The sequence below is a fragment of the Hemiscyllium ocellatum genome, chromosome 21 (assembly GCF_020745735.1).
Source record: "Hemiscyllium ocellatum isolate sHemOce1 chromosome 21, sHemOce1.pat.X.cur, whole genome shotgun sequence".
In the NCBI taxonomy this organism is placed as follows: domain Eukaryota; kingdom Metazoa; phylum Chordata; class Chondrichthyes; order Orectolobiformes; family Hemiscylliidae; genus Hemiscyllium; species Hemiscyllium ocellatum.
Window position 1 is genome coordinate 50,330,553 of NC_083421.1, and position 25,756 is coordinate 50,356,308.

The 25,756-nt window shown below is 43.0% G+C and overlaps 1 protein-coding gene across 4 annotated transcripts in view; it reads right to left on the reverse strand.

Annotated features, from left to right (window-relative positions):
• Positions 1-16,783: 16,783 nt before the first annotated feature.
• Positions 16,784-25,756, reverse strand: part of dab2ipb (DAB2 interacting protein b) — a 358,016-nt gene continuing 349,043 nt past the window's right edge. For all 4 annotated transcript variants that reach the window (XM_060841451.1, XM_060841453.1, XM_060841454.1 and 1 more), the window contains 2 exons: positions 25,314-25,401; positions 16,784-22,194 (listed from right to left, as the gene is read on the reverse strand). In XM_060841451.1, the coding sequence (XP_060697434.1) occupies positions 22,027-22,194; positions 25,314-25,401 (256 nt within the window). In that variant the 3' untranslated portion in view covers positions 16,784-22,026. The remainder of the gene's footprint in view (positions 22,195-25,313; positions 25,402-25,756) is intronic.

Here is a 25,756-nt window from a genome sequence, read left to right on the forward strand (position 1 = left end):
CAACTTTTTCATGCAGAGGGTGGTACGAGTATGGAATGAGCTGCCAGAGGGTGTGGTGGAGACTGGTACAATTGCAACATTTAAGAGACATTTGGATGGGTATATGAATAGGAAGGGTTTGGAGGGATATGGGCCAGTTGCTGGCAGGTGGGACTAAATTGGGATGGGATATCTGGTCAGCATGGACGGGTTGGACCGAGGGGTCTGTTTCCATGCTGTACATCTCAATGACTCTATGACTCTAATCAACACTGATATAAGATCATCAAACTACTTCTGGCACTGCTTTCAGGTCCTTGCGCCAAACTTCAGGCCTGTCTAACCACTTGTTCCCATTCATTAGAGGGCTGATCTTGAGGGCATTCAAACACAGCTCCCAGCAATGGAAATGTGGGCTCTGATTTAGAACACCATGCACTACGTGGCATAAGAGGTACAGTTAGTAAGTTGGCTGATGACACCAAAATTGGAGGTGTAGTGATTACAATGGGATCTTGATCAGATGGGCCAATGGGCTGAGAAATAGCAGATGGAGTTTGATTTAGATAAATGTGAGTGTTGCATTTTGGGAAAGCAAATCTTAACAGGACTGATACACTTAATGGTAAGGTCCAAGGGAGTGTTGCTGAACAAAGAGACCTTGGAGTGCAGGTTCATACTTGAAAGTGGAGCTGCAGGTAGATAAGACAGTGAAGAAGGTGTTTGGTATACTTTCCTTTATTGGTCAGAGTATTGAGTACAGGAGTTGGGAGGTCATGTTGCAGCTGTACAGGACTTTGGTTCGGTCACTGTTGGAATATTGCATGCAATTCTGGTCTTCTTCGTATCAGAAAGATGTTGTGAAACTTGAAAGAGTTCAGAAAAAAATTACAAAGATGTTGCCAGGGTTGGAGGATTTAAGGTATAAAGAGAGGCTGAATAGGCTGGGGCTGTTTTCCCTGGAGGGTTGGAGGCTGAGGGGTGACCTTATAGAGGTTTATAAAATCGTGAGGGGCATGGATAGGGTAAATAGACAAAGTATTTTCCCTGGGGTCAAGGAGTCCAGAACTAGAGGGCATAGGTTTAGGGTGAGAGGGAAAGATATAAAGGAGACCTAAGGGACAACCTTTTCACTCAGAGGGTGGTACGTGTATGGAATGAGCTGCCAGAGGAAGTGGTGGAGGCTAATAAAATTGCAATATGTAAAAGGCAACTGGATGGGTATATGAATAGGAAGGGTCATCTGGTTGGCATGGATGAGTTGGACCGAAGGGTCTGTTTTTGTGCTCAGCATCTCTATGACTCTATGACCCTAAGTATGGGGTGGGCATGTTCAGAGGCAATTGACTCCTAGTCCCAGCCATTGAGGAGAGCACGCTGAATCTAGCTGTGGTTAGGCACTTGAGAGCTGACTGGCGCACTCGTGATAAGTCATATACCTTGATACACATGTTCTTCCCACAAATAGCTGCTCGCCAATCAGAGGCCCAAGCTTCTGGGTCATGGTGATCATTGCTGGAGAACTAGACATTGTGGGATAAAACTGAATTGCTTTGTTCTTGTGTCTTGAATTCATGGGGCAGGTGGTCAGGTGGGATTGAAGGGAATTTCCTTGTTTCCCTCCTCCTCCCCAATTTTGTCCCTGATTGGGGCAAATACACTCACCCCAATCCAGTAGGTAGGTCATCCATCTTTAATCAGGCTAGTGGTAGGTCAAGGTCTTCATGTTAATTAAACTTAAGGACCTTTATTGGTTCCCCATGGATCTTCTCAACAAGACATTCTTGTATTTGGAGGTGAGGGGGGAGGTGTGGGCACTGGTTTTATACCTCTTGTGGTGGCAAGGGAAGTTGCAGGGAGTGGATGGTGGGTTGATGGGGTTCAGAGAACATCTCTGAGACACATGCACCAAACAACCCCACCCCTGTGGCCGAACACTTGAACGCCCCCTCCCACTCCACCAAGGAAATGCAAGTCCTAGGCAGCCTCCACTGCCCAATCGTGGCCACCTGACGCCTGGATGAAGAACACCTCATCATCTGCCTTGGGAGCCTCCAAAAACACTGGATCAATGTTGATTTCACCAGTTTCCTCATCTCCTCTCCCCCCCACCTTATCCCAGATCCAACCCTCCAACTCAGCACTACCGTCTTGGCCTGTCTTATCTGTCCATCTTCCTTCCCACTGTTGGGACGGAACCGTATGGTCTCGTCTCCACGTGTTCTTTTGGAAGGAGAGATCAGACCGGCTAGAGTTTGGAGCAAAAACACCGTTTATTACAGAATCAAGACTGGCAAACTATACAACGAATTCAAAGGCATGCAATTCGTTGGAGAAGGCGTTCTGTCTTCCTCTACGGACCTGGAGCAGTTATACTTCGCGCTTCCTCGAGTTCCCGGTCAGTTTTCGCTCGTTCGGTTCTCTCATTGGTCGGTTCACCTGTCTGTGAAGGGATTAGTGTCTCTATTGGCTGCCCCGAGATACCTGTCCCACTCCTGCTGTGCTGAACAATGGGTAGACATCCTGGGTTTAGCAGTTTCCGATCTTGTAATTTAAAAGTTTATTGTTTGGAAGGGTTTCCTCATTGCTATGCGCCTGGCTGTCTGGGCGTTCACAATAGTTCTCCATAATTGAATATACAGATATTATCATTTAACACAGGACCCGAATGAGTTTGACGTCAGCGGAGGCATTAGCAAGTACTTTATCAATCAAGTATAGTATCGGTGCGATTTACACTATCCGATAGTTACCGGTTTCCTTTATTAATAATGAGAGTGTAACAGGATGATCTGAAACTGACGGACGTGTTCTAATCCCCCAGGAATGTGGCCCCAGGCAGACAGTCCTGCAGTGGCTGGGTTTACTTTACATGGCTGTGTTTTAGCTGGTATCTGACAGTGTCTGCTTTAATAATGGTGCTCCCCTCCCTAGCCCCAATGTAGGTACCCCGGTAGCAGATTATCCCCAACATTCCCTCCCTTGGCCTCGAAAGAGGCCACACCCCCTTATCCCGTAAGGAACGCAACCCCACGAGGCGACCGGTGTCCGGTGTTGTATCGACCAGACTCACCGGTTCTAAGGAGACAGTCATATGGGGATGAAGGGTGCCCTGAAAAACGCGCCGCTACACAATTAAGCAATAGATAGTCACAGCTGCATGCTAAGCTAAACTAATAGTTGAAGTAATTGAGGTAGTGTCTGCAGAAATAACGAAAAGCACAGGATTAGACAAGCATTGCAATAAGTCATTCAGAGCTGGCGAAATGTACGCGAGTGCGTTAGAATGAGCAAGCCATTTAGTAAACGCAAGTCTGTAGTCCAAAGAGCCGGCAAATGTAAATAGGCGTTGTAAGTTTGGAAAGGGAGTAGGAACAGCCTGGTACCAGCAGCTAGGTACCCGCTAGAGATCTGAAACCCAGTGTGAAACTGTACTGTGCCCTGGTGGTCCCGTAGATCAGTATGGTCCAGAGAGCAGCCGTGCTGTCCAACCGTCCGACACGGATGCAAGCAGGCAGAAATCTCATCAAATGGAGACGAACGGAGGCCACCCGTTCCGATGTCAATGCGCGACTGTGCCTGTCTTAGGTTGTCCCTCGCCGGAGGGATCTTACCCGTCATTGGCTAACCAGTCGTGCTGCATTGAGTAATAGATGGCGACATCCATTTCACCGCCACAAGGACAGACATGGGCAGCTCAGTAGCATGGTCAGTGGCCTCCGAGAGTGGCTGAGGCCAGTCAGGAATATTGGACAGTCCGCAAGGGCCGCTTGCGAGAACAGCAGTGTTTCGATTGCCAGGGCACACAGTACATCTCACCCACCCGCTGTTATGGAAGGATCAATTCACATATCCCCGATTTAAACGGGCAAAATAAATAAGTGGGGGCTCTTTGGACAACCAGGCTTCATTTAGCGTACATGAAGATGAAAAGTTAGTCATGAGTACAACAGGATCAGACGAATTCGAAAGAAAGCCATTGAGGGAGCCGACACGCACCGGAGAGATAGCACAGACGCCTGTATGTATTAAAAACGCAATGTTTGAAGAGTAACAAACATTTGGCCAAGAGTTGTGTCGAAAAAATAGAGTAAGTCCCTCGAGAGGGAAGTGGGATTGGTGATAGTGAGAAGGGGACCACAGTAGACTGCATAGGGGAAGGCAAACGGTACGCTTTGATAATGAACGGTAAGGGGCACAAGTAGTATCGATTTGTACCGCGGGGAACTGCCCGTGCTCGGGGTGCACAACCAGTGGGGCTGTCGTAGGACAATCGTTTGATGAGCCACCCATGGAGACCGTTTAGGATAAGGGTCATTAATGTGGAAATGATGAGGATCCCCATCAACTCTGTGGTAATAGGACAATAGAGCAGGTGAAATTCCAGTGTGTGGTTAGGGAAGAGAAGGAGATGCCCCTAGCCTCACAGGGCGCGCAGAATAAGCGGCAAGGTAGCCGGGAACCCCCTTTAGCAGGCAGGGCGGGATTGTTGCCCTCAGACACTTGGGTAGGATATTGGAGCGATCCGCGACTGTGAGGCAGAAAGTATTGGTAACATCAGGAAAGGCGCCTATACAATGGAGAAAGACCGATGTAGCCAAAAAGGGGTTGAGCCACCTGCTAAAGGGCCCAACCTTATCCTGGCGGCTATTTGCCCGCTCGGAGCGGAGTCCATGATAAACAAGGTGGATCTCTTAAGATAAGGCTGAATGAAGAGTTTAGAGAGCGGAATAAAGTACACGAAGAGTAAGGATATTAGTGAAATGGACCCATGTCGGGCCGTAGCTCAGACTGCACCTCCCCATCAGGTCGTGTCTCATCGAGTGATTTTAGAGATATATTAGGTTCTGCTGACCTGGAGCAATGAGAGAAGTGGTGCGTGTAGTGGCGTATGTGTTTCCAGCCAGCTCGGTACAAGATATGATGTTGATGATTATGGAGCGGGGCCGTTACCACTGGGAGCCTCATGAGCAAAGCAAAACTCTGGGCAATTGGGAGATTTGCGGTGTACGAAGTTGGACCAATTCCCTGAGGGGGCTTGTTGCCCTGAATGAGGCGCCGAACGAGAGGTGCAAGGACGATCCTGGCCTAATGAAGACCCTGCTTATGAGAGGGGCCGTGTGCTCCAGCGAAAGGAGTGTGCGCAGGTGCTGCGGGCATGTTGGAAAGGAGACACAGAGAGAGAGAATCTCAGAAAGCTGGTCAGACAGATCAGGGCAGAAATTGGCTGTGTAGCAGTTTCCTACGTGAAATACATGAAGATTTGATGAATTTGGGGAAAGTAGCAGCCTTTAAAAGATACCCCTAGGAGAGGATTCATAGAGGAACCTGGTCACCCTGCCGTTCTCAGTGCGAACCTGTGCGTCGCCAAAGCTATGAACAGATGAATTGGCGAGGAGTACTCGCAGTTGAGGAGACTGAAGGATTTGGGCAGGGCATGAGGGTTGGGAAGTCCTGGTAGCAAACCTCAGGGAGCATGAGAGTGGGGAAGGTCCTGGTAGCAAACCTCAGGGAGCATGAGACTTTGGAAAGAAGATGGGGCGCAGAGCACGGCAGTAGAAGCACAGTGAGTGAAATGCCCTAATGGAGAGATGAGGCCAGAAGATGAGTTACTGTGTCCTGGTAGAAAACCTCAGGGAGCTTAAAACCTTAAAAAGAGATGGAGCGTAGGGATCAGCGGATCCTCAATTCAGTGAGAACCAGGTGAATTCAATGCAGGCTGAGTGAAGGACAAAGCTAAGACGACCTCAGATCTGGCGGTGACGATAAAGTGTGTAGGTTTGGGAGGAGACGATGAAGGGGCGTGACCACGGCGTGGGGAATGGAGAGCGGGGTGTAGGATAGGGCAGTACAATCGGCAAGAGGAGTCTGTACGAGATTTCAATGGGAAGGTTTGGTACTGACTGGCAGTGACAGGTTGCATGTTCAAAGCATTGGAGAGTGTAGCCTCAGACAGGTAGACTGGCTGGCATCTTCACCCCGCATGGTTGCCAATACCCGCTTTAGGGACTGGAAATGGCAGTGTCTGTGGCAGCAGTAGCTCAACCCTCCCTAGCCGCAAACTTGAGGAGGGGGGGGACAAGTAGCAGGAGGAAATTGCTTTAAAATGAGCGTCCATAATGCTTTAGCGAAAGAAAAAATCTGTGGACTTGGGAGAAAAGATAAAAATGGGTGCGTGAGAAGGGGCATTAAAATTTGGAGGGCATAGACGGAAGAAGGAGTAGGTGGGCCCCCCCTCGTTCTTGGCACTTTGTGAACAGAAGGGGAAAGGGATGGCCTAAACACCCATGTCGGCGGACAAAAAGATGAGTGAGCGGCCGCGAGGAAAAGAGATGGGCCAAGCACCCTGCTGTGTGCTGAGTAGCACGTCCTAGTTGGAGGCCTGAGGCCTGAGGCCTGTGACCAGCGGGGGAAAAAGAGAGAGAGACAAAAATAAGTGGGTTGGGGGATATTTGGGCAGTGGGACGGCCAAACACTGGACATACAAAACATTGTAAATGAAAACGCACAGTATGGCGATACAGCAATGCGCATGTTGTTGGTCGGGACGTTATAGTTAAAAGTAAAAGGTACAACCTGTCAAACAAGATGTGGTTAGAGGCATGATTCATATCGACATCCCAGTAACTGAAGAGGACCTGTTCATCGAGTAATGCCAAGGAGTAGGGCAATGACGCTTGAGAGACCCATCGGTGTAGTGGTGGCGCGGTAGTTGAGCTAATAGGGTGGCGGAACGTCCGCAGGCGAGCAGCCCCTTCTAGACTGTGCAATCCTGCCAAGAGTGAGCATTCGTGCCAAAAGCGAATGGGCACCGCCCCAACTGAGCGTTCGCGCCAAAAGTCAGCTGGCCCCGCCCAACCTGAGCCGTCGCGCCAAAAGCAAGAAAGCCCGCCAAGAACTGAGGTGACCCGCCCAGAGAAGGGTGACCCGCCAAAACTAGGGTGAGCACGGGACACCCCGGGATTTTCCGTCTTAGGATTCCACAACCGTAGTGTTATTAAAATAAAAAGCTCCACCATCCCTTCCTGCGCCCCCTCCCTACATCCAGGTATTCCTTTCCAAGTATAAGAGTAATTAAAAGTGATAGTGGGGGAACAAGCGGTATTTAATCCTAAAAATCAAGACGAGACTATGGAGAAAAACCCCAGACCATTAAGTGATCAATCCCAAACCGCTAAGTGTAGGGAACAACACTCACGTACTCCGACAGCAGTAAAACTGCTTTCGGCTGCTGGGCGGCTTCCCACAGTCCCTCTCCGTCACTCAGGCTGTCAGCGCCGGTCCACTGTACACCGAGACCTGGGATGAAACATTTGCTGCGACACCTCCGTTCGCCACATCTGTTAAAAATCACTGCACTCACTCACTCACTCCCTCTCTCACTGGGCCGGCCCCACACTGGTTTTCATCCACATACATGCCAACCCACGCATACTGTCGGTGTGTCCGTACTCTCGTCTCAGCCTGTCGCAGTCCCTTGTCCCTAGTTTTAGTGACATGTTTCGAGGCATTATATCCTCGCAGAAACTGACAATCTGTGTGAAATCGTAGCAAATCTCGGTCGGGGGCGTCCGAAATGGCTGGGGCTGTGGTGGAGGTACAGTGGCCCCCTTGCCACTGCGGGTTGAATGAGACTAACAGTTTCGTCTTCCACCCCAGGGATTTATCGGCGGTCGGTGGTGCCCAATCAGTAGGGGGTTTCCCTAGGGCTATTGTTTGCCGCACTGAATACTGCGGCGAGAGTAGGAGACCGTTTAAAATCTTGGTCATTAGCGCCGTATCAGTGAAGGTCTCTTTTAGTCTCGTCAATATCAGGTCTTTTTGGGCGGGCGCTTGGTTAAACACTTGATCCAGTGCTGTCTTGTGCACTGCTACACTGTCCAGTAATAATTGGGCATGCCAAGTTACGTCTGTGCCAACCGTGAGGTGCCACCAGGGCACTCCGGGGCGTAATGGTCGAAAATGGGTCATTTTTGGTGGTCCAAAGTTCAAGTCCCCCATGACGGATCTCACCTGGTGGGTTCCGCTTTAAAAACAGAGCGTTTTTCAAAAGTCTGACCTTCGCGTGGCAGATCTCTGCTCTTAACAACCGGTCTAAGGCAAACGCCTGTGCAGGTAAACCCTAACCAGGAGATGAGATCCGCCCTCTGTCCCCTTAGGATGCTAGCAGCGAGTGTGTCTATCGATAGGTGTCAGAGTTAAAGTGCTTATTAAAAAGAGAAAGGATCCAATCAGTCAAGTGCGGTCAGCGCTGTATTAATTAATTTCAAAAAGCGTCCAGGCTCCGTAAGCCACGCTGTACCTTAACTCAGACCCAGAGTTTTTTTTTCCCCACTAGCGCGTCGGGCCCGACAAAATCCCCCATTCAGAAGAAAATTACTGCAGCACTGGACGTCTCGCGTGTCAGAGCCTTCGTTACCTCTGAAGACAGTCCATCAGGGCACCTTGTTACCTTCGAAAATTAGCCGTCAGAGCACTTTGTCACCTCTGAAAATTGCCCGTCAGAGCACTTTGTCACCTCTGAAAATTGGGCTGCCGGAACCACTTGTGACCTCCGGGAAAAACACACTTTAAAAACTCAGAAACCGCGTCCAGGATCCGAAATCCACGCATTAACTTAACTCAAAAACTGCGTCCAGGATCCAAAATTCACGCATTAACTCAACTCAGAAACCTCGTCCAGGATCCAAAATTCACGTATTAACTCAACTCAAAAACTTCATCCAGGATCCGAAATCCACGCATTAACTCAACTCAAAAACTGCGTCCAGGATCCAAAATTCACGCATTAACTCAACTCAGAAACCTCGTCCAGGATCCAAAATTCACGTATTAACTCAACTCAAAAACTTCATCCAGGATCCAAAATTCACGTATTAACTCAACTCAAAAACTGCGTCCAGGATCCAAAATTCACGTATTAACTTAACTCAAAAACTTCATCCAGGATCCAAAATTCACGTATTAACTTAACTCGAAAACCTCATCCAGGATCCAAAATTCACGTATTAACTCAACTCAAAAACTGCGTCCAGGATCCAAAATTCACGTAATAACTCAACTCAAAAACTGCGTCCAGGATCCAAAATTCACGTATTAACTTAACTCAAAAACTTCATCCAGGATCCAAAATTCACGTATTAACTCAACTCAAAAACTGTGTCCAGGATCCAAAATTCACGTATTAACTTAACTCGAAAACCTCGTCCAGGATCCAAAATTCACGTATTAACTCAACTCAAAAACTTCATCCAGGATCCAAAATTCACGTAATAACTCAACTCAAAAACTGCGCATTAACTTAAGGCTAGCCATGGATCAATTAGTCACTTCAGTACCGCGAAAAGAGGCAGGTATTAGTGAAGAAGTGAGAGCTTACCAGTATGGACTCTGCAATGTTGCTGCCAAACTGATTTAAAAGTACTGTTTGTGTTGGTGAGGATCAGGGAGCAGACAAAGACTGACTAACTAAAAAAATTTACCTACTGGAAGTCTTTGCTTTAACAGGCGCTTCCTGACCTTTTAAAAGTTCGGCCGAAAGTTTGTCTGCCCTCTGGTCCGCCAACGTGGCCAACTTGCGGTCGTCTCTTTCCCTTATCACGTCAGGCTCACCATCTGTTGGGACGGAACCGTATGGTCTCATCTCCACGTGTTCTTTTGGAAGGAGAGATCAGACCGGCTAGAGTTTGGAGCAAAAACACCGTTTATTACAGAATCAAGACTGGCAAACTATACAACGAATTCAAAGGCATGCAATTCGTTGGAGAAGGCGTTCTGTCTCCCTCTACGGTCCTGGAGCAGTTATACTTCGCGCTTCCTCGAGTTCCCGGTCAGTTTTCCCTCGTTCGGTTCTCTCATTGGTCGGTTCACCTGTCTGTGAAGGGATTAGTGTCTCTATTGGCTGCCCCGAGATACCTGTCCCACTCCTGCTGTGCTGAACAATGGGTAGACATCCTGGGTTTAGCAGTTTCCGATCTTGTAATTTAAAAGTTTATTGTTTGGAAGGGTTTCCTCATTGCTATGCGCCTGGCTGTCTGGGCGTTCACAATAGTTCTCCATAGTTGAATATACAGATATTATCATTTAACACAGGACCCGAATGAGTTTGATGTCAGCGGAGGCATTAGCAAGTACTTTATCAATCAAGTGTAGTATCGGTGCGATTTACACTATCCGACAGTTACCGGTTTCCTTTATTAACAATGAGAGTGTAACAGGATGATCTGAAACTGACGGACATGTTCTAATCCCCCAGGAATGTGGCCCCAGGCAGACAGTCCTGCAGTGGCTGGGTTTACTTTACATGGCTGTGTTTTAGCTGGTATCTGACAGTGTCTGCTTTAATAATGGTGCTCCCCTCCCTAGCCCCAATGTAGGTACCCCGATAGCAGATTATCCCCAACACCACCTATCCACTCCACCCTCACCACCGACCTATCACCATCACCCCCCACCTTCATCTACCTGTTGTAATCCTGGCTATCTTCCCCACAGCCCCCCTTGGCCCCACTCCCCCACATTTCTGATGAGCTTATGCTCGAAATATCAACTCCTCTGCTCCTTGGATACTGCCTGATTGACACTGGAAAAGCACAGCCACACTTTTTGACTCTTCTCACCAAGAACTTAGTCTGTGGTCCGAAGGGACAAGTATTCTCTCTGGGGCCGATTCATCGGATCAGGATTGGACTTTGGACATCCAAGTCTTCAGGGTTTCCCACCCAGGTTCCTGGCTATGATAAAGCAGTTTCATGAAAATCAGTTTGGATAAGTCCAGTACATCAGTGAGCTCTTGAATTTCTTCATGTCCATTAGCATGGAGCAGAGATGCCTATTGTCCCTGTCCACCTTTATGATCTTGGTCTGCATGATCTCTGCAGCAGGCAACAGAAGACCTTGAGGAGACTGGTGGCCCTTTGAACTTTGGGAATCTTCAGGTTCTTGTGGACAGTGAAAAATGTATCCGTTTACTTCCTTTTGCTGATTCCTGGTCCATAGTCAGACCTGCAATATTTACGAACATGGTTTTCCAAGGCAGCACAAATCTTAAGACGAGTTTAAAGAAAACTGAAATCCTGGGTGAATCTGCAACCCAGAAAGAGTTTGGGCTACCAAGTTTCACCATTGAATCAGCTGAGCTGAATACTGTTGAGCAATTTACCTATTTTGGGAGCATCACCTTTGTTTATCCACGTCTTTGTCCATGACGACAATTGGCTTTGCCAAACGTAGTGTTTGCTTTTGAATCAGTCTCGCAGCACAAACCAAGCTCAGTCTAGAACGCCATAGTCCTCCCCCACCTTCCATATGGGGCTGGGACTTAGTGGGTAAGACCCAGCGGTAGGACCATGTTAGAGACATTGAAAACACGGACTGAAAGTATCAATGCCATCCCCTAGTGTAAAAGCCAATTGTGTAGGGTGCGTCCTATTGCCTGGATCATGTGGTTTACAAAGAGCTGGCCATTGGTAAATGGAACGGAGTGGTTCCACGCAAAAATTAAGGACTCCCTCAAGAAGTCTCTCACTTTTTATGTTGCATTGTACTACGCTTCCCACTAGTGATGGTCATGGATTGTAATGCCAGGAGATGTTACATTGGGGCATTACAGACACCCATGAGACCAAATTAAGTACTGGCATTGAAAGAGGGATCGATTCTATTGTCCCAGCAGCAGCTATACCTTCACTTGTGCCCACTGTGGGAGAATCTGGTAATCACGGGCCTGGCTAGCTATCAGCTGACCTGCAACAATGATACAAGTTTTCCTAAAATCGTAATCTGTGAAGAAATGGCACAGCATCCTATTAATTTTTAAAGAGGGAAATGCAGCTTCTAGGAGCTGGGGGCTAGTTAGAATTAGAAGGTATTATGCATTCAATTAGATCCTCTGTGTGCAGCCAACCAATAGAATAGGTTACCCTGGGCTGCATATTAAAATAATTAAGAGTGGTATTCTATTCAGAAATCTCTCCCTCTCAGCCTGAAAGCTGAAATGCAGTTTGACTTTACATCACAAAATTCATATTGCCTAAGTAATCGGTTAAAAATGTGTAAACATATAATAATCATGTAGTAACAAAAATAGACAAACAAGTTAGTAAATAACAACGGGAAAGTGGTGAATAGGAAATTTAAAAGAAGTGTAATGTTGAAGTTGACCTTTTGATTTAAAAACACAATTAATGACTAGTCCTACATTACAAGCATTCTATATGATAGAAATTTCAAAGTGATTAGCGGGCATATAAGGAGCAAGTTTACATTAGTGTCTTTTCTGTTCTGTCTTTTATGAGGGACAATTGCAAAAATTCGAGTTGCAAGTCTCCTAACAAAAATGCAGTTGGTAGTACAGTTTGCCTGGGAGAAAGTGAGGACTGCAGATGCTGGAGATCAGAGTCAAAGGGAGTGGTGCTGGAAAAGCACAGCAGGTCAGGCAGCATCCAAGGGGCAAGGAAGTTGATGTTTTGAGCATCAGCTTGATGAAGGAATTATGCTCGAAACGTCGACTCTCCTGCTCCTCGGATGCTGCCTGATCGGCTGTACTTCTCCAACGCAGCATGTTTTGAGCACAGTTTGCCTGCCTGAGGAGCTGAATACAGCTGCTGTCCCAACCCTGTGTCCACAATTTGGTATCACCCCTTGAATTTTACCACAACCTTTGAGATCCAAGGGATTGTTAAAATATCTAAAATGTTCTCTCTTTTATTCAAACAAGCACTTTTATATTATCATCTTTAGGGATGTGTTCTTGTGCTTTTCACTTTGAGTTGAGTGATGCAGAGTGGTATCAGCTGTCAGCATCAAGGACTGACTGGTCAGATAAAGAATGTTGTTGATTCAGAGTGAAGCTCCCTTGGGTACCTATCGACAATAAACTGGATTGCAACAGTATCATACATAGGATCTTCCTAAACAGGAAAGAGGGAGACTGATAAAAGAGTGAGAGAGAGAGACTTAAAAGCAGGAGAAAGCAATGCAAGTAAAGGTATAAGTCAGGCAATTAACTGCCACGGTGTCTACTCTAGAACTTTGTGCCAACTACCTACTATAAGATGATAAGACATAAGAAATGGGAACAGATGTAGGCCATTCACTCCTTTTAGCTTGCTCTGTCATTCGATAGGATCTGGCATTCCCCATCTGCTTTCCTGTTTTTTTCCCATAACCCTTGATTCTGCTACTGATCAAGAATTTATCTCAGCCTTAAATATATAAGACTGTGTCCCCACAGCTCTCTGTCGCAAGGTGTTCCAAAGACACTCAACAGTCTGAGAGAAGAAATTCTTCTCATCTCAGTCACCCTTTGGTCCTGGATGCTTCCACATGAGGAAACATTGTCTCAGCATTTACTCTGTCAGAACCCTTAATCCTGTAATGAGATTATCTCTTATTGTTTACTCCAATGAGTTCTGTTAAGACTTTATTCATAAGACCATCCCTCCATACCAGAGATCATTCTAGTGAACCTTCTCTGAACTGTCTCCAATAAAATAAAATATGATCTAAAATGAGGGGACCAAAACTGGTCACAATACTCCAGATGTGGTATCACTAGCATCTTGTACAGTTACAGTAAGACATCACTACTCTCTTACTCCAAACCCACTGGGGATAAATGGATTAAGATTCCATTAGCCTTCCTGATTATTGCCAGTCAGAGACCTTGGAGTGCAGGGTCATAGTTCCTTGAAAGTGGAGTCACAAGTAGACAAGGTAGTGAAGGTGTTTGGGGTACGCTTGCCTTTATTGGTGAGTGCATTGAGTATAGGAGTTGGGAGGCCATGTTGCGGTTGTACAGGACATTGGTTAGGCCACAATTGGAATATTGTGTGCAATTCTGGTTTCCCTCTATAGGAAAGATTTTGTGAAACTTGAAAGGGTTCGTGAAAGATTACAAGGATGTTGCCAGGGTTGTCAGATTTGAGCTATAGGGAGAGGCTGACTAAGCTGCAGTTATTTTTCCTGGAGTGTCTGAGGCTAAGGAGTGAACTTTATAAAAGTTTTTAAAATCATGAAGGGCATAGGTAGGGTGAATAACCAAAGAATTTGCCCCAGGGTAGGGGAGTTCTAGTACAATTACAACATTTAAAGGGCATCTGGATGAGTATATGAATAGGATGGGTTTAGAAGGGCCAAGTGCTGGCTACTGAGACTGGATTAATTTAGGATATCTGGTTACCATGGGCATACATTTTTATGACTCTATTACCTGATGCATTTCTGTGTTAGTTTTCTGTGTTGTGGGCACAAGTACCTGCAAGTCTGTTTGTGTTTTAGCGTTCCGGCAGTTTTTCTCAATTTTAAGTAATATTATGTTCTTTTATTCTCCAACTTCACATTTTCCCACTCACTGAACCTACCAATGTCTGTTTGTACTATTTGTATCCCAACAAGCCTTTCTACCACTTTGTCATCTGTAAAATCTGTCTTCAGTATATTAATTTCCTTGCTCCAAGTCATTTAATTTATGGCAAATACTTGTGGTCCCAGCACTGATCCCTGTGGAACCCCACTCATTGTTTCTTGTCGATGAGCCAGTTCTCAATCCATGTCAATATATTACCTCTAACATTGCCGTTTCTTATCTGATGATTTAATCTTTTGTGTGGTACTTTGTTGAATGCCATGGAAGTCCAAATAAAACACATCTTCTGGCACTCCTCTCTCCATTCTGATTGAGGCCATCTCAAAATTTTAATAAATTAGTCAGACACTATTTCCTTTTCATGAAACCATGCAGACTTTGTTTACTTAAATTATAATTTTCCAAAAGTGCTAATATTACTTTCTTAATTAATGTGGAGGTGCCGTTGTTGGACTGGGGTGGACAAAGTTAAAAATCACACAACACCAGGTTATAGTCCAGCAGGTTTATTTGGAAGTGCTGCTCCTTCATCAGGTAGCTATTGGGGCATAGGACACAGAATTTATAGTACAAGATCAAAATGTTATTCATGTGATGTGACGTATTGAACAAACCTAGATTACTGTTAACTCTTTAATCAAAACCTACAACCCCAATCTAAGTGATTAATTAATATGTAAATCCCAGAACTCTTTTCAAGACACATTCCTGAGATAACTCAAGCAACTAACACTGGCTCCCAGTGTCCACCAGCTCCCATATCACACAGGTCCAATGCACCACCTGACCCTGCATCTCTATTTTAATTACTTAGTTTGCAATGCAGTTTTTAAAAAAAATCCAAATGGGCATATGACTTTGTGAAGATTTTTTCCCTTTCTAATCTCAAATGTAAATTTGTGAATTTTATATCATAACTTGAATCTTTTAAATGCATAATTTATAGATAAACATCATGACATCATAATTGGTCATAAATTACAACTAAAATCAAATCGGAGACCTTTCAGCACTTTGTTCATCCAAGTCCCTGCTCTTCCTCATACCCCTTCAATTTTTTTTTATTTCCGGTATTTCTCAAACTTCCTTTTGAAAGCTACTTTTGACTTTGTGTGAGATCAAGTTCAGCAGGTCCGGCAACATCTTTGGAGAAAGAAACCCAAGTTAATGTTTAGAGTCTAATGGGCTTCTTTAGAGCTGAAGAGTGAGACAAGATTTTAAATGCCTTCATCAAATCTTCTCTCTGTTCAATCTTACTGCAGAAAAGTAAACAGTCTACAGGAGTGGCATAGTGGCTCAGTGGTTAGCACTGCTGCCTCACAGCACCAGGGATCTGGGTTGGATTCTAGTTTAGAGAGACTGTGTGGCGTTTGCACATTCTCCCCATGTCTGCATGGGTTTCCTCCAGGTACTCATTTCCTCTCATAATTCAAAGATGTACAGGTCAGGTGAAATTGCCCAGGTTAATTGCCTAATGTACAGGTTAGGTGCATTAATCAGAGGGAAATGGCTGTGTGGGTTACTCTTTGGAGGGTCGGTGTGGGCTTGTTGGGCCAAATGGCCTGTTTCCATACTGTAGAGAATCTAATCTAATGTGTCTAACGATCTAAACCTCTCTGATTTGTTCCTAAAGTATAGGACCCAGAATTAAACACATTACAACAGCCTGAGACAAACTAGTATCTTAAAAAGAAAGGTGGTAGACACCTTTGATTTTGCACTCTGTGCAGTCACTGTACGATTTTTTAAGCTTGAAGCATCCCTTTACAAATGGCTGCGTTATGGAGCACTACGTAATATGCTTGAAAGTGCTCCATTTAAAGTGTTCACAATGATATTTCTAAGAAAACTAGTTTTTACATACAGATTTAACTTAGATTACTTTGTTGATTGCTCTTTGTTATACACAGTGCTCCTCCATCATTCTTCCCCCACTCTGGGGGAGACAGTACTCATTCTGTGCTGGGTATAGTGGCCACACATTGCTTCAACCACCTGACTTGAACCAAGTCAAGCTCCTGTCCATGTGCACCCAACCGGCTCGCATCATGTACTGTATTTTGCAGCCATCCTGTCCTGCCCCCTGCCATGTCTGTCTGTCTCTCACTACATTAAAACTGAACATTTGGTGTTTGTATAGTTTCCTTTCATTCTTACTTCCACAGGGCATTATTTCTGCATTGAATTTCATATCATGTGTCCACACCTTCCTTCAGCTTGTTTGTATCCTCTTGAATTGTTTTCTTCCTTAATGCATACTACACAAATATGAACCAAACTGATTTGTCTTGCCTTCATTTTATTTGTGTGGAAATGTCTGTAGCAATAATGTTCCAAGTATCAAATGCATTATAACAATGACATGACACAAATTCAGTTAAAATAGCTAAATAAAACTTTAATAAGTCTAGTTGCAAATGTACATAAATTGCACAGCCACATATTTAACACAACCAACTTCTTTGTACATTATTACAGGTTAAGTAAGCTGAAGTGAGTCCAGCAAATACTTTAAACATACTTACAAAAGTGTAAGGATATAAAACATACAACAGCTTTCCAAGGGACAAGTATCAGTAAACACCAGTTAATGGAGGTATGTCCTTTAACACTGCGTCGAAGGACAGAATAATTTGAACTATTTTAATTTCTTTGTTTGCAGCAAGTTAGAGTACTAGACACGTGCCTTAAATTCTGTGATAGTACAATCGCATTTTAAATTCAGTTCTAGAAAAAGTATGGTGGCTATTGTTTTCAACATAGCATTTAAAAGCTAGAAATTCCAAAACAAAACAATTACTTTTTGAACTAACCTGTTCCTGTATCTTTTTTCATTCTAACATTACAGACAAAAATTGTAGATGTCTGTGGATTTTTCATGGACTGGGAATAACTCAGTATTTTAATCTAAGAACTGCTCATGGAAATAACAAACTCGCAGTATCCCAAGATGCCAAAAGATACAAAATCTTTGGCATGATGCTATGTTTGAGGAGACTGAGCAGAGTCACCTTTTCGGAAAGCTTCTATCTGCAGACCTTCAGGCCACTGGCATCTTGAAATGTGGTGCTGTTAAAGCTCCTACTGCAACTTGTTCAAAACACTTTAGGACTTTTACAGAATCTTCTAAATATATCCATTTTCTTTTCAGTGAAAAATCTGCGCTTGAAGTATTTTCAGTTTTACTAAGTACTAAGCATGAAGTTACAATGTTAAATATAGAGCAAATTGTTTATTTTGTATGGATAATTGTTCTTAAGAATGGTACATTTCATTCGACTTGAAATTACAAGGTTAAACTAATGATTTTCTAACTTCTTGTTTATCTGAGGAGATCCCAGCAGATGATGGTTCATACCTTGATGCTTGCAAGTGTAAATACATCTCTCGGACTCCCTTTTAAGACCAGTGTCAGCCACCCAATGTTCTTACTAACATACAGCATGGACATAATGTATCAATGACTGTACAGGAAATCAGTGACCACAAAGGTACTATGATAAACCCTCATGAGATCCTGACTGGCTGCTTCAGGCAGAGATTCCTAAACTCTGATGACACAGGACAAGATTTTGGGGTCACTAACTCTGTAGCTGTGGTGGTGGCACTGCAGTGTATACGGTGGTATGCTTACTTTTTAAATGTTCACAATTTTTTCTGTTGGTGGGTGTGGCTTAATCTGTTAATCTCCCACCTCAGTCAAATATTACCTCCCCTCCCACCCAACATTGGACCTGATCAGGTGTACTCTAGAACTTTGTGGGAAGCTAGGGAAGTGATTACTGGACCCCTTGCTGAGATATTTATATCATCAATAGTCACAGATAAGGTGCTGGAAGACTGGAGGTTGGCTAACGTGGTACCATCATTTAAGAAAGGTGGTCAGGACAAGCAAGGCAACTATAGACCAGCTAGCCTGACATTGGTGGTGGGCAAGTTGTTGGAAGGAGTCCTGAGGGACAGGATTTACATGTATTTAGAAAGGCAAGGACTGATTAGGGACAGTCAGCATAGCTTGTTGCATGGGAAGTCATGTTTCACAAACTTGATTGAATTTTTTGAAGAAGTAACAAAGAGGATTGATGAGGGCAGAGCAGTAGACGTGATCTATATGGACTTCAGTCAGGCGTTCAACAAGGTTCCTCATGGGAGATTGAATAGATCTCATGGAATACAGGGAGAACAATTCATTCGGATACAGAACCGGCTAAGGTAGAAGACAGAGGGTGGTGGTAGTGGAGGGTTGTTTTTCGGTGTGGAGGCCTGTGACCAGTGGTGTATCACGAAGATCGGTGCTGGGTCCACTGCTTTTCATCATTTATAAAAAATGATTTGGATGTGAACATAAGAGGTACAGTTAGTAAATTTGCAGATGATGCCATAATTGGAGGTGTAGTTTACCTCAGAGTATAACAGGATCTTCATCAGATGGGCCAATGGGCTGAGAAGTGACAGATGGAGTTCAATTAAGATAAAGGCGAGGTGCTGCATTATGGAAAAGCAAATCAGAGCAGGGCTTATACACTTAATGGTAAGATCCTGGAGAGCGTTGCTGAACAAAGAGACCTTGGAATGCAGGTTGATAGTTCCTTGAAAGTAGAGCCGTAGGTAGATAGGTTAATGGCATTTGGTATGCTTTCTTTATTGGGCAAAGCACTGGATATAGGGTTTGGGAGGTCATGTTGTGGCCGAACAGGACATTGGTTCAGCCACTTTTGGAATACTGCGTGCAATTCTGGTCTCCTTCTTATCAGAAAAATGTTGTGAAACTTGAAAGGGATCAGAAAAGATTTACAAGGATGTTGCCATTGGTGGAGGATTTAAGGTATAGGGAGAGACTGATTAGGCTGGGCTGTTTTCCCTGGAGATTGGAGGCTGAGGTGTGACCTTAGTGGTTTATAAAATCAGGAGGGGCATAGATAAGATAAACAGAACAAGGTCTTTTCCCTGGCATGGGGGAGGCCAGAATTAGAGGGCATAGGTTTAGGGTGAGGGGGGGGGGAAAGATATAAAAGAGACCTAAGGGGCAACGTTTTCACAAGGGTGGTGAGTGTATGGAAAGAGCTGCCAGAGGAAGTGGTGGAAGCTAGTATAATTGCAACATTTAAAAGGCATCTGGATGGGTATATGAATAGGATGGGTTTAGAGGGATATAGGCCAAGTGCTGACAACTGGGACTGGATTGGATTGGGCTATCTGGTCAGCATGGATGAGTTGGACTGAAGGGTCTGTTTCCATGCTGTACATCTCTATGACTATTTCTTCTCCACACACTCCCACATACTCAAGCTTCTAACTCTCCCAGACATTCCTCTCTGTCTCCATCAATTTTCACTTTGGTTTCAGGCATTAAAATGTGATTTACATGGGAAAGCATCACTTTAAGGTCTGTGGCTTTCCGTTTACTGCACAGGAGTTGAAACACCAAGAAATGATACCTATGACTTTTACACATTTACCTTTTTAAAGGGCCTCCACAGTTTATAAAACAAATAAAATTAACAGTGTGTAGTTTAATTCAAATTACAAACATGGTCTTTTACAGATGCAGAGTATTTTACATGCTTTTAAAAACTGAAAATTATAAAAGCTTTTTTAAATGCAACTACAAACAAATATTTTTTAAATCCCAAGAAAGGCCATCTTTGTTTAATTGCTACATGGGTATGGCTAGGAATGTTCTGGTTTTAGCAGTGCATTTTAAAAATTTGACTTCTTGTTTTATGCTGTTTATAGGATGTATGGCACGTCTTATTTTTGCTAATGTGTAGAATTTCAGGACGATATGTTGTTTTTCCCTCTCGGCTTCTTGCATTCCATAGCAGTGCTTAAATCAGTACACAGAATTATTCCCCCTTTCTCCCCCTCTGTGAAACCACTGAACTGGCTAGTGGGCTTATTATACCGAATCACTGGTGCAGTCATGATACTTGTCATGTGTCAGTGTAGCTAAATACAAACGCAACTTAAGATGCTGCAAATCTGAAAAGTCAATAAGTATAACAAATGGTCTTGAACTACAGAACCACAGATTGCAATCACACAGTGATTTTGTTTGCCTATATAAAGTGGTTTTAATTTGCCACCACTGGCATTTCAGACATTTTTAACAACATAAACAGCAGTTAAAGATGCAGTCACTCTGCCGCGACTTTGAGACAAGCAGTACCAGAAACAGATGTTAACTATATACAGTTTTTCAGATACATAGGATTTTAACACAGTACTGATGCAAAAATTGACTGACACAGTTAAAAGTAAAAATTTTCAGGAGGAAAGTTAATCTTTCTCTTGGGTTTTTAAATACCCTCACAAAACACACACAAAGTATAAATTTTAATAGAACTAATCTTACTGTATCATTTTAAAGGTTTAGTTTTAAAATCAGAATTGTTTTTGAAACAACAGTGTCCATCTGTTTCTCTGGGAACAGCAGAATATGGAAAATGCACCAAGACCATCAATTTGTACAGAAAAGCCTTTTATAGTTAAAGGACTTTTTAAAAGAAAATGGTGCATAAATGAAAATAAAACCAACTTAAGAAGTTTTCTGAAGATAACTGACAAGATTAAATAAATATCAAATGCATCCAAAAGTAGTGATTCACATACTTGGTGAGTACAAGCCTACCATCTGCCTCTTTCACATATCACTTTGATTCAGGAGCTGTATTTTGTATCACTTTCGATTATTCAGTCAAAAAATCATGTTGTAGTCAAGCTTTCTCAGTAAGTAACTTCTATGCAGCACCTCCCAGAGCAATCCTCACTCTGATATCACTTTAGTAACTTTCTTGTTGTAGTTTCATGTCCTCAAAGCATTCTTCTGTAATTAAAGGATAGCTTTACCTAGGTGAACATGTTGAGTAGTAGAATCCAGGTGAATATATGTGAATCCACATGTTTCCATGAACTTTAAGCTGTAGCATTTCCTTATAAAAGGCTTCAAAAATAAGAAAATCATATTCCCCCAAAAACGTCATGTGCATGGTAAAAGTGCGATTATAAACACTGAGCTAGAGAGGTGGCAACAGCAACAAGCAGCTGCTGAAGCACATGGGAGTTCAAAATTGGAAAATACTAATTATCAGTAAGTTAAGTGATACATAACGAGGGAATAAAGCACTGTAACTTCTATAAAACTGGTGTTTCATTAGGGTCTGTATACCTAATTATAGTGGCAATAAAGTAATAGCCAAACTTCCCAGTTTCTGCTCGGAGGCATTTCACAAGGTAAACTGTTCAGTGGATCCACTTGATGTTGAGGATATTATAGTTGAGCATTAAAAATGGTGAGGCCCAGGAATAATCAAACAGAATCTGCATTGGTGTAAAACAGAATTTTTCAGCACTGTTTTATGATTATGGTAATTTCATCTTTGAAATCCGACTGCACGCTAAGTTGAGATTCGATGCCCCATATCTTAAACATTACAGGGGTAGTTCTCAGTGCAACATGTTGGTCTGAAACTTTCCAAGGTTTACTACATTTTTTTCTGATTAACATGCTTCTTTGTCCAAGCGACCATGTAAAGGAACTTCTTATAAACAAACGAACTTAATCAAAAGATATTTGGACACACTTTTCTCTGTTAGTCTAACTGTTGCCTGTGCTTTAACACATCTTGTGTTGTAAGCACTCATCATACTAATGTCATTTGCAGTTATGGATCATCAATCTAGCAATTGCTGCTATTTCTGAATTCCCCATTTTCAGTGATTTGTAGTTTAGTGGGATTGGTCGGGGAGATGCCATTGCGGCTTTGCATGCTGTATCGCTCCTTCAGCTGTGACAGGGCACTCATCAGTCGGGCATTAGCTGCATCTAGTGAGACAATGCGTTTCTCCTGTTGAAAACAATGTGTCCTTCAGTTTAAATGGGTCAGATACAGTTATTGTTTTACAAAGAACATAAGTTACACAGACTTATAAAAATGACTATCATTTTTTGAAGATTTCAGCATAAGAGCTCTCAATTAACTTCTCCTAAAGTATTCTCCTGCACAAAAGCTAGCCCTGAAGCATTCTAACAAGAAAACAGATTAAGTTAATCTCTGTGGCATCTCCAAAGCCACTAGACTGTTACATTGCTTAGAACAGACCCCACTACTCAAATCCCACAAACAGAGTAGGAGGGAATGCTTCAGGATCAAGCTCAAGCTTAAACCCTGGGAAGGTTGGGACCGGTGCTGCCTCTCTGGAGTTTCCCAAAACTTTATGGAGACAAATATTCAATCAACTGAAGCTAAGAGTTACCACACATGCAGGGGATTTAGGGGTACTTTAGGTTTCTGTGAGCCTTTGGCTTCTTGCAAATTTCTTATTTATTCTGTTTTGATATTTGTTTGTGCTAATGTACATATCTGAGATTGGGACAGAATTGTAAGGTCTGAAATTTAAGGTCTGCAATTAATTACACAAAAGACATGAAGACACTCTGAAAGCTAACTATTAACTTTAATCTTTTCCTAGAGTTTTTTTCTTTACAGGATCACATCCTCTCTCTCCCTAGTTTGGCTATTTTTCTTTCTAAACACCAAATCCTATTTCCCACTCAAGGATGTTTCTCCTTCATCTCTGTCAATATCTATGCGTAACCACCTGCAAGATATGTGTAACAGCAGTTCTGCTGCTCACATGTTTTGCAACAACATTATTCTAAGTTTATATTAACAAAGACTGCGTTGTCATTCTGCTTCTAAAACTTATTGATTAACGGTTGAAACAAAGGCAAGTACAGCAAGAATAATCCATTAATAATTCAAATTTGGGGTAATTTATTTTAATTAACATTGGGAGCACATGTCATATAATTGAACAATTGTCAGAATTTTTATGACAAATGGTTTGGAGACACAATTCAACGCAATTACACTGTCAGCCTGTATCAGTTCAACAAATGCAGCAGAATTACAGGCACCAATTTTAGTACAAGACCTATTATAAAACATGAGAGCCATGCAATAAATCTGACTCACATAAATCAGATTGTGCAGAAAAAATGCAAATAATAAACTGTAGAAACTAATGCAGGGAGGATGATATTATGTAATTAAACATCTCTTGTAACTAGATTTATACTGAGCTTACAGGTCACAAATGTGATCCAGTTGGCAGAATCTTCTCATTTTTCTGGTGAAGCAGGAGTCATGTTGCGTTTGGAATGATTCTCAGGTCAAGAAAACTGGCTTGGCCTTGCATAATCTTACCAAACCCAGTGACCTCCTCCAATCTGCCAGTGTGAATGCACCATTTTTCTTTGCTATCTCTTCGCTACACCCACCCATCACAACTACAACACGACTCATCCTACATGACCTCTTTGCAATCTGCTCAATTGTTGAGGAAATCTACCATCTACTATACAGTCATAGTTTTCGCCTTCCATAATAGCTATGCCCTATTCATTCCAGGAGCAAAACAGACCATGATAGCAGCAGAAAGAAAAACATGCTTATCATTTGCCTCCTCACCCCTTATGAGCGGATGATACTGATTGTGACTGCAACATCAAAACTGGCACTGGCCAAATAAAAATGCAAGATTCAAACCATACAGTGCAAACTGAGCAAGATGATAGAAGTTTACAAAATAATGAGGGGTATGGATAATCTGAGTCTTTTTTTCTCAGTGTAGAAATGTCAATTACTAAGGGATGTAGGTTTAAGGTAAAAGGAGATGTGAGAGATTCGTTTTTACACAGAGGGCGGTAAATGCCTGAAATGTACTGTCAGAGGAGGTGGTGGAGGTGGGTACAATAGCAACGTTTAAGAGGCACTTGACAGATACATAATTAAGCAGAGAATAGAGGGATTCAAACCATTTAGAGGCAAAAGATTTGTTTAAAAAGGCATCATATTTCCATTTGCAGCAGGGTCGAGAATCAGCAGACACAGATTTAAAGATAAAGATAACATGGGGGTTAAACGCTTTTACATAGCAAGTGATTAGGAGTGGGAATGTACTGCCTGAGAATGTGGTGGAGGCAGATTCAATCATGTCTTTAAAAAAATTTACAAGCATTAAGTTTCTTGTTCTTGGAACCAGTTTTGAGGATAGTTTGAAGATGTTGAGACTGTCTCCTTGGAGAGAAGACGACTGAGAGGAGAATTTGGTAGAGGTTTTCAAAATCATGAGCAGTTTGGATAAATTAAACAGGAAGAAGCTGTTCTCCCTCATGAAAAGAGAACAAAGAACAAGAGGCCATAGACTTGAAGTGCTATGCAAATGAAGTCAGGGTGATGTGAGGAAAAAACACTTCTTTTAAACAAAATATGTTGTTAAGCTATGCTGCCTGAAAATGTGGTGGTGGCAGGTTCAATTGAGGCCTTCAAAGGGTAATGGATGATTATTTGGATAGAAATGATGTACAGGGATATAATTAGAAGGTTGGCACTCTAATACAGATGAAGCACACAAAGTGGGCTAAGTGCCCACCACCTATGCTGTAGCAATTCTGGGTTTGTTAACCAATAATCCCACAATTCGAAGATCAAATTTTCCCCTTAGCCCTGAAAGTTCTAAGTCATTCTTGCAGAGAACTGACATGGACATAATGGATTGAAAGGACTTCTATGATGTGACTATTCCAACATCCAGTATCTTTATAAACTGATTGTACTATAATCTGTTTCAGACTCGGGAGAAATAGTATCTGGAAGTTTTGATTGTGAATACTTCTAGAGGCGGCACAGATATCTATTAAACTAGTTTCTTCAGAGGTAGAATTTGAGGTGCTACAGCCCTGGCTATTAAATTCCGATTAATCAAAGATCCATGCTTTTCTTATGGTTCAGACTGTGCTTGCACACCATCCTGCTGAAGCAGACACCCATTTCTTATTTAGGGGCTGAATGGCTTCCAATGTAACTTTTGTATCACGCTTTTTACCCTCCGTTAATTGTTGGGTAGCATCCCCAGTTTATGTCCAACTTTGTTGTATAAAAGGTGAGAAACAGCATCTAACCTGTGCCTCAATGATCTTCTGCTTAGAGTCTACTGCTGCCTGCATCTCTGCATGATCTTTCTTCAGCTCATCTTCAACAGCCATTAACCTATAAGGAGAAAACATAAGCAACACAGCAGGTTCAATTAGTTCGGTTTAACTGATCAAACAGACTTGAAAGCTCAGTCAATCCTGCCATGGTCAGAGATCAGACAAATCAACACACTGATAAGCAATGTCCATTACATTGTGTAAATGAGATACCAACACAGCTTTTAACATTCAACAATCTGTAATGTATTGAAGCAATCCTGTTTAATTGCAAGGGAGAAGGTTTTACTGAACTTGGGCCCATGAAAGTCAGAATTTCCCCCTCCCTCTTACAGTTGTGTATTGTTTAAGTACTCCTTCAGTACTTCAATCACATGAATTTTATTTTTCCGAACATTCTCAGTGGTTGTCAG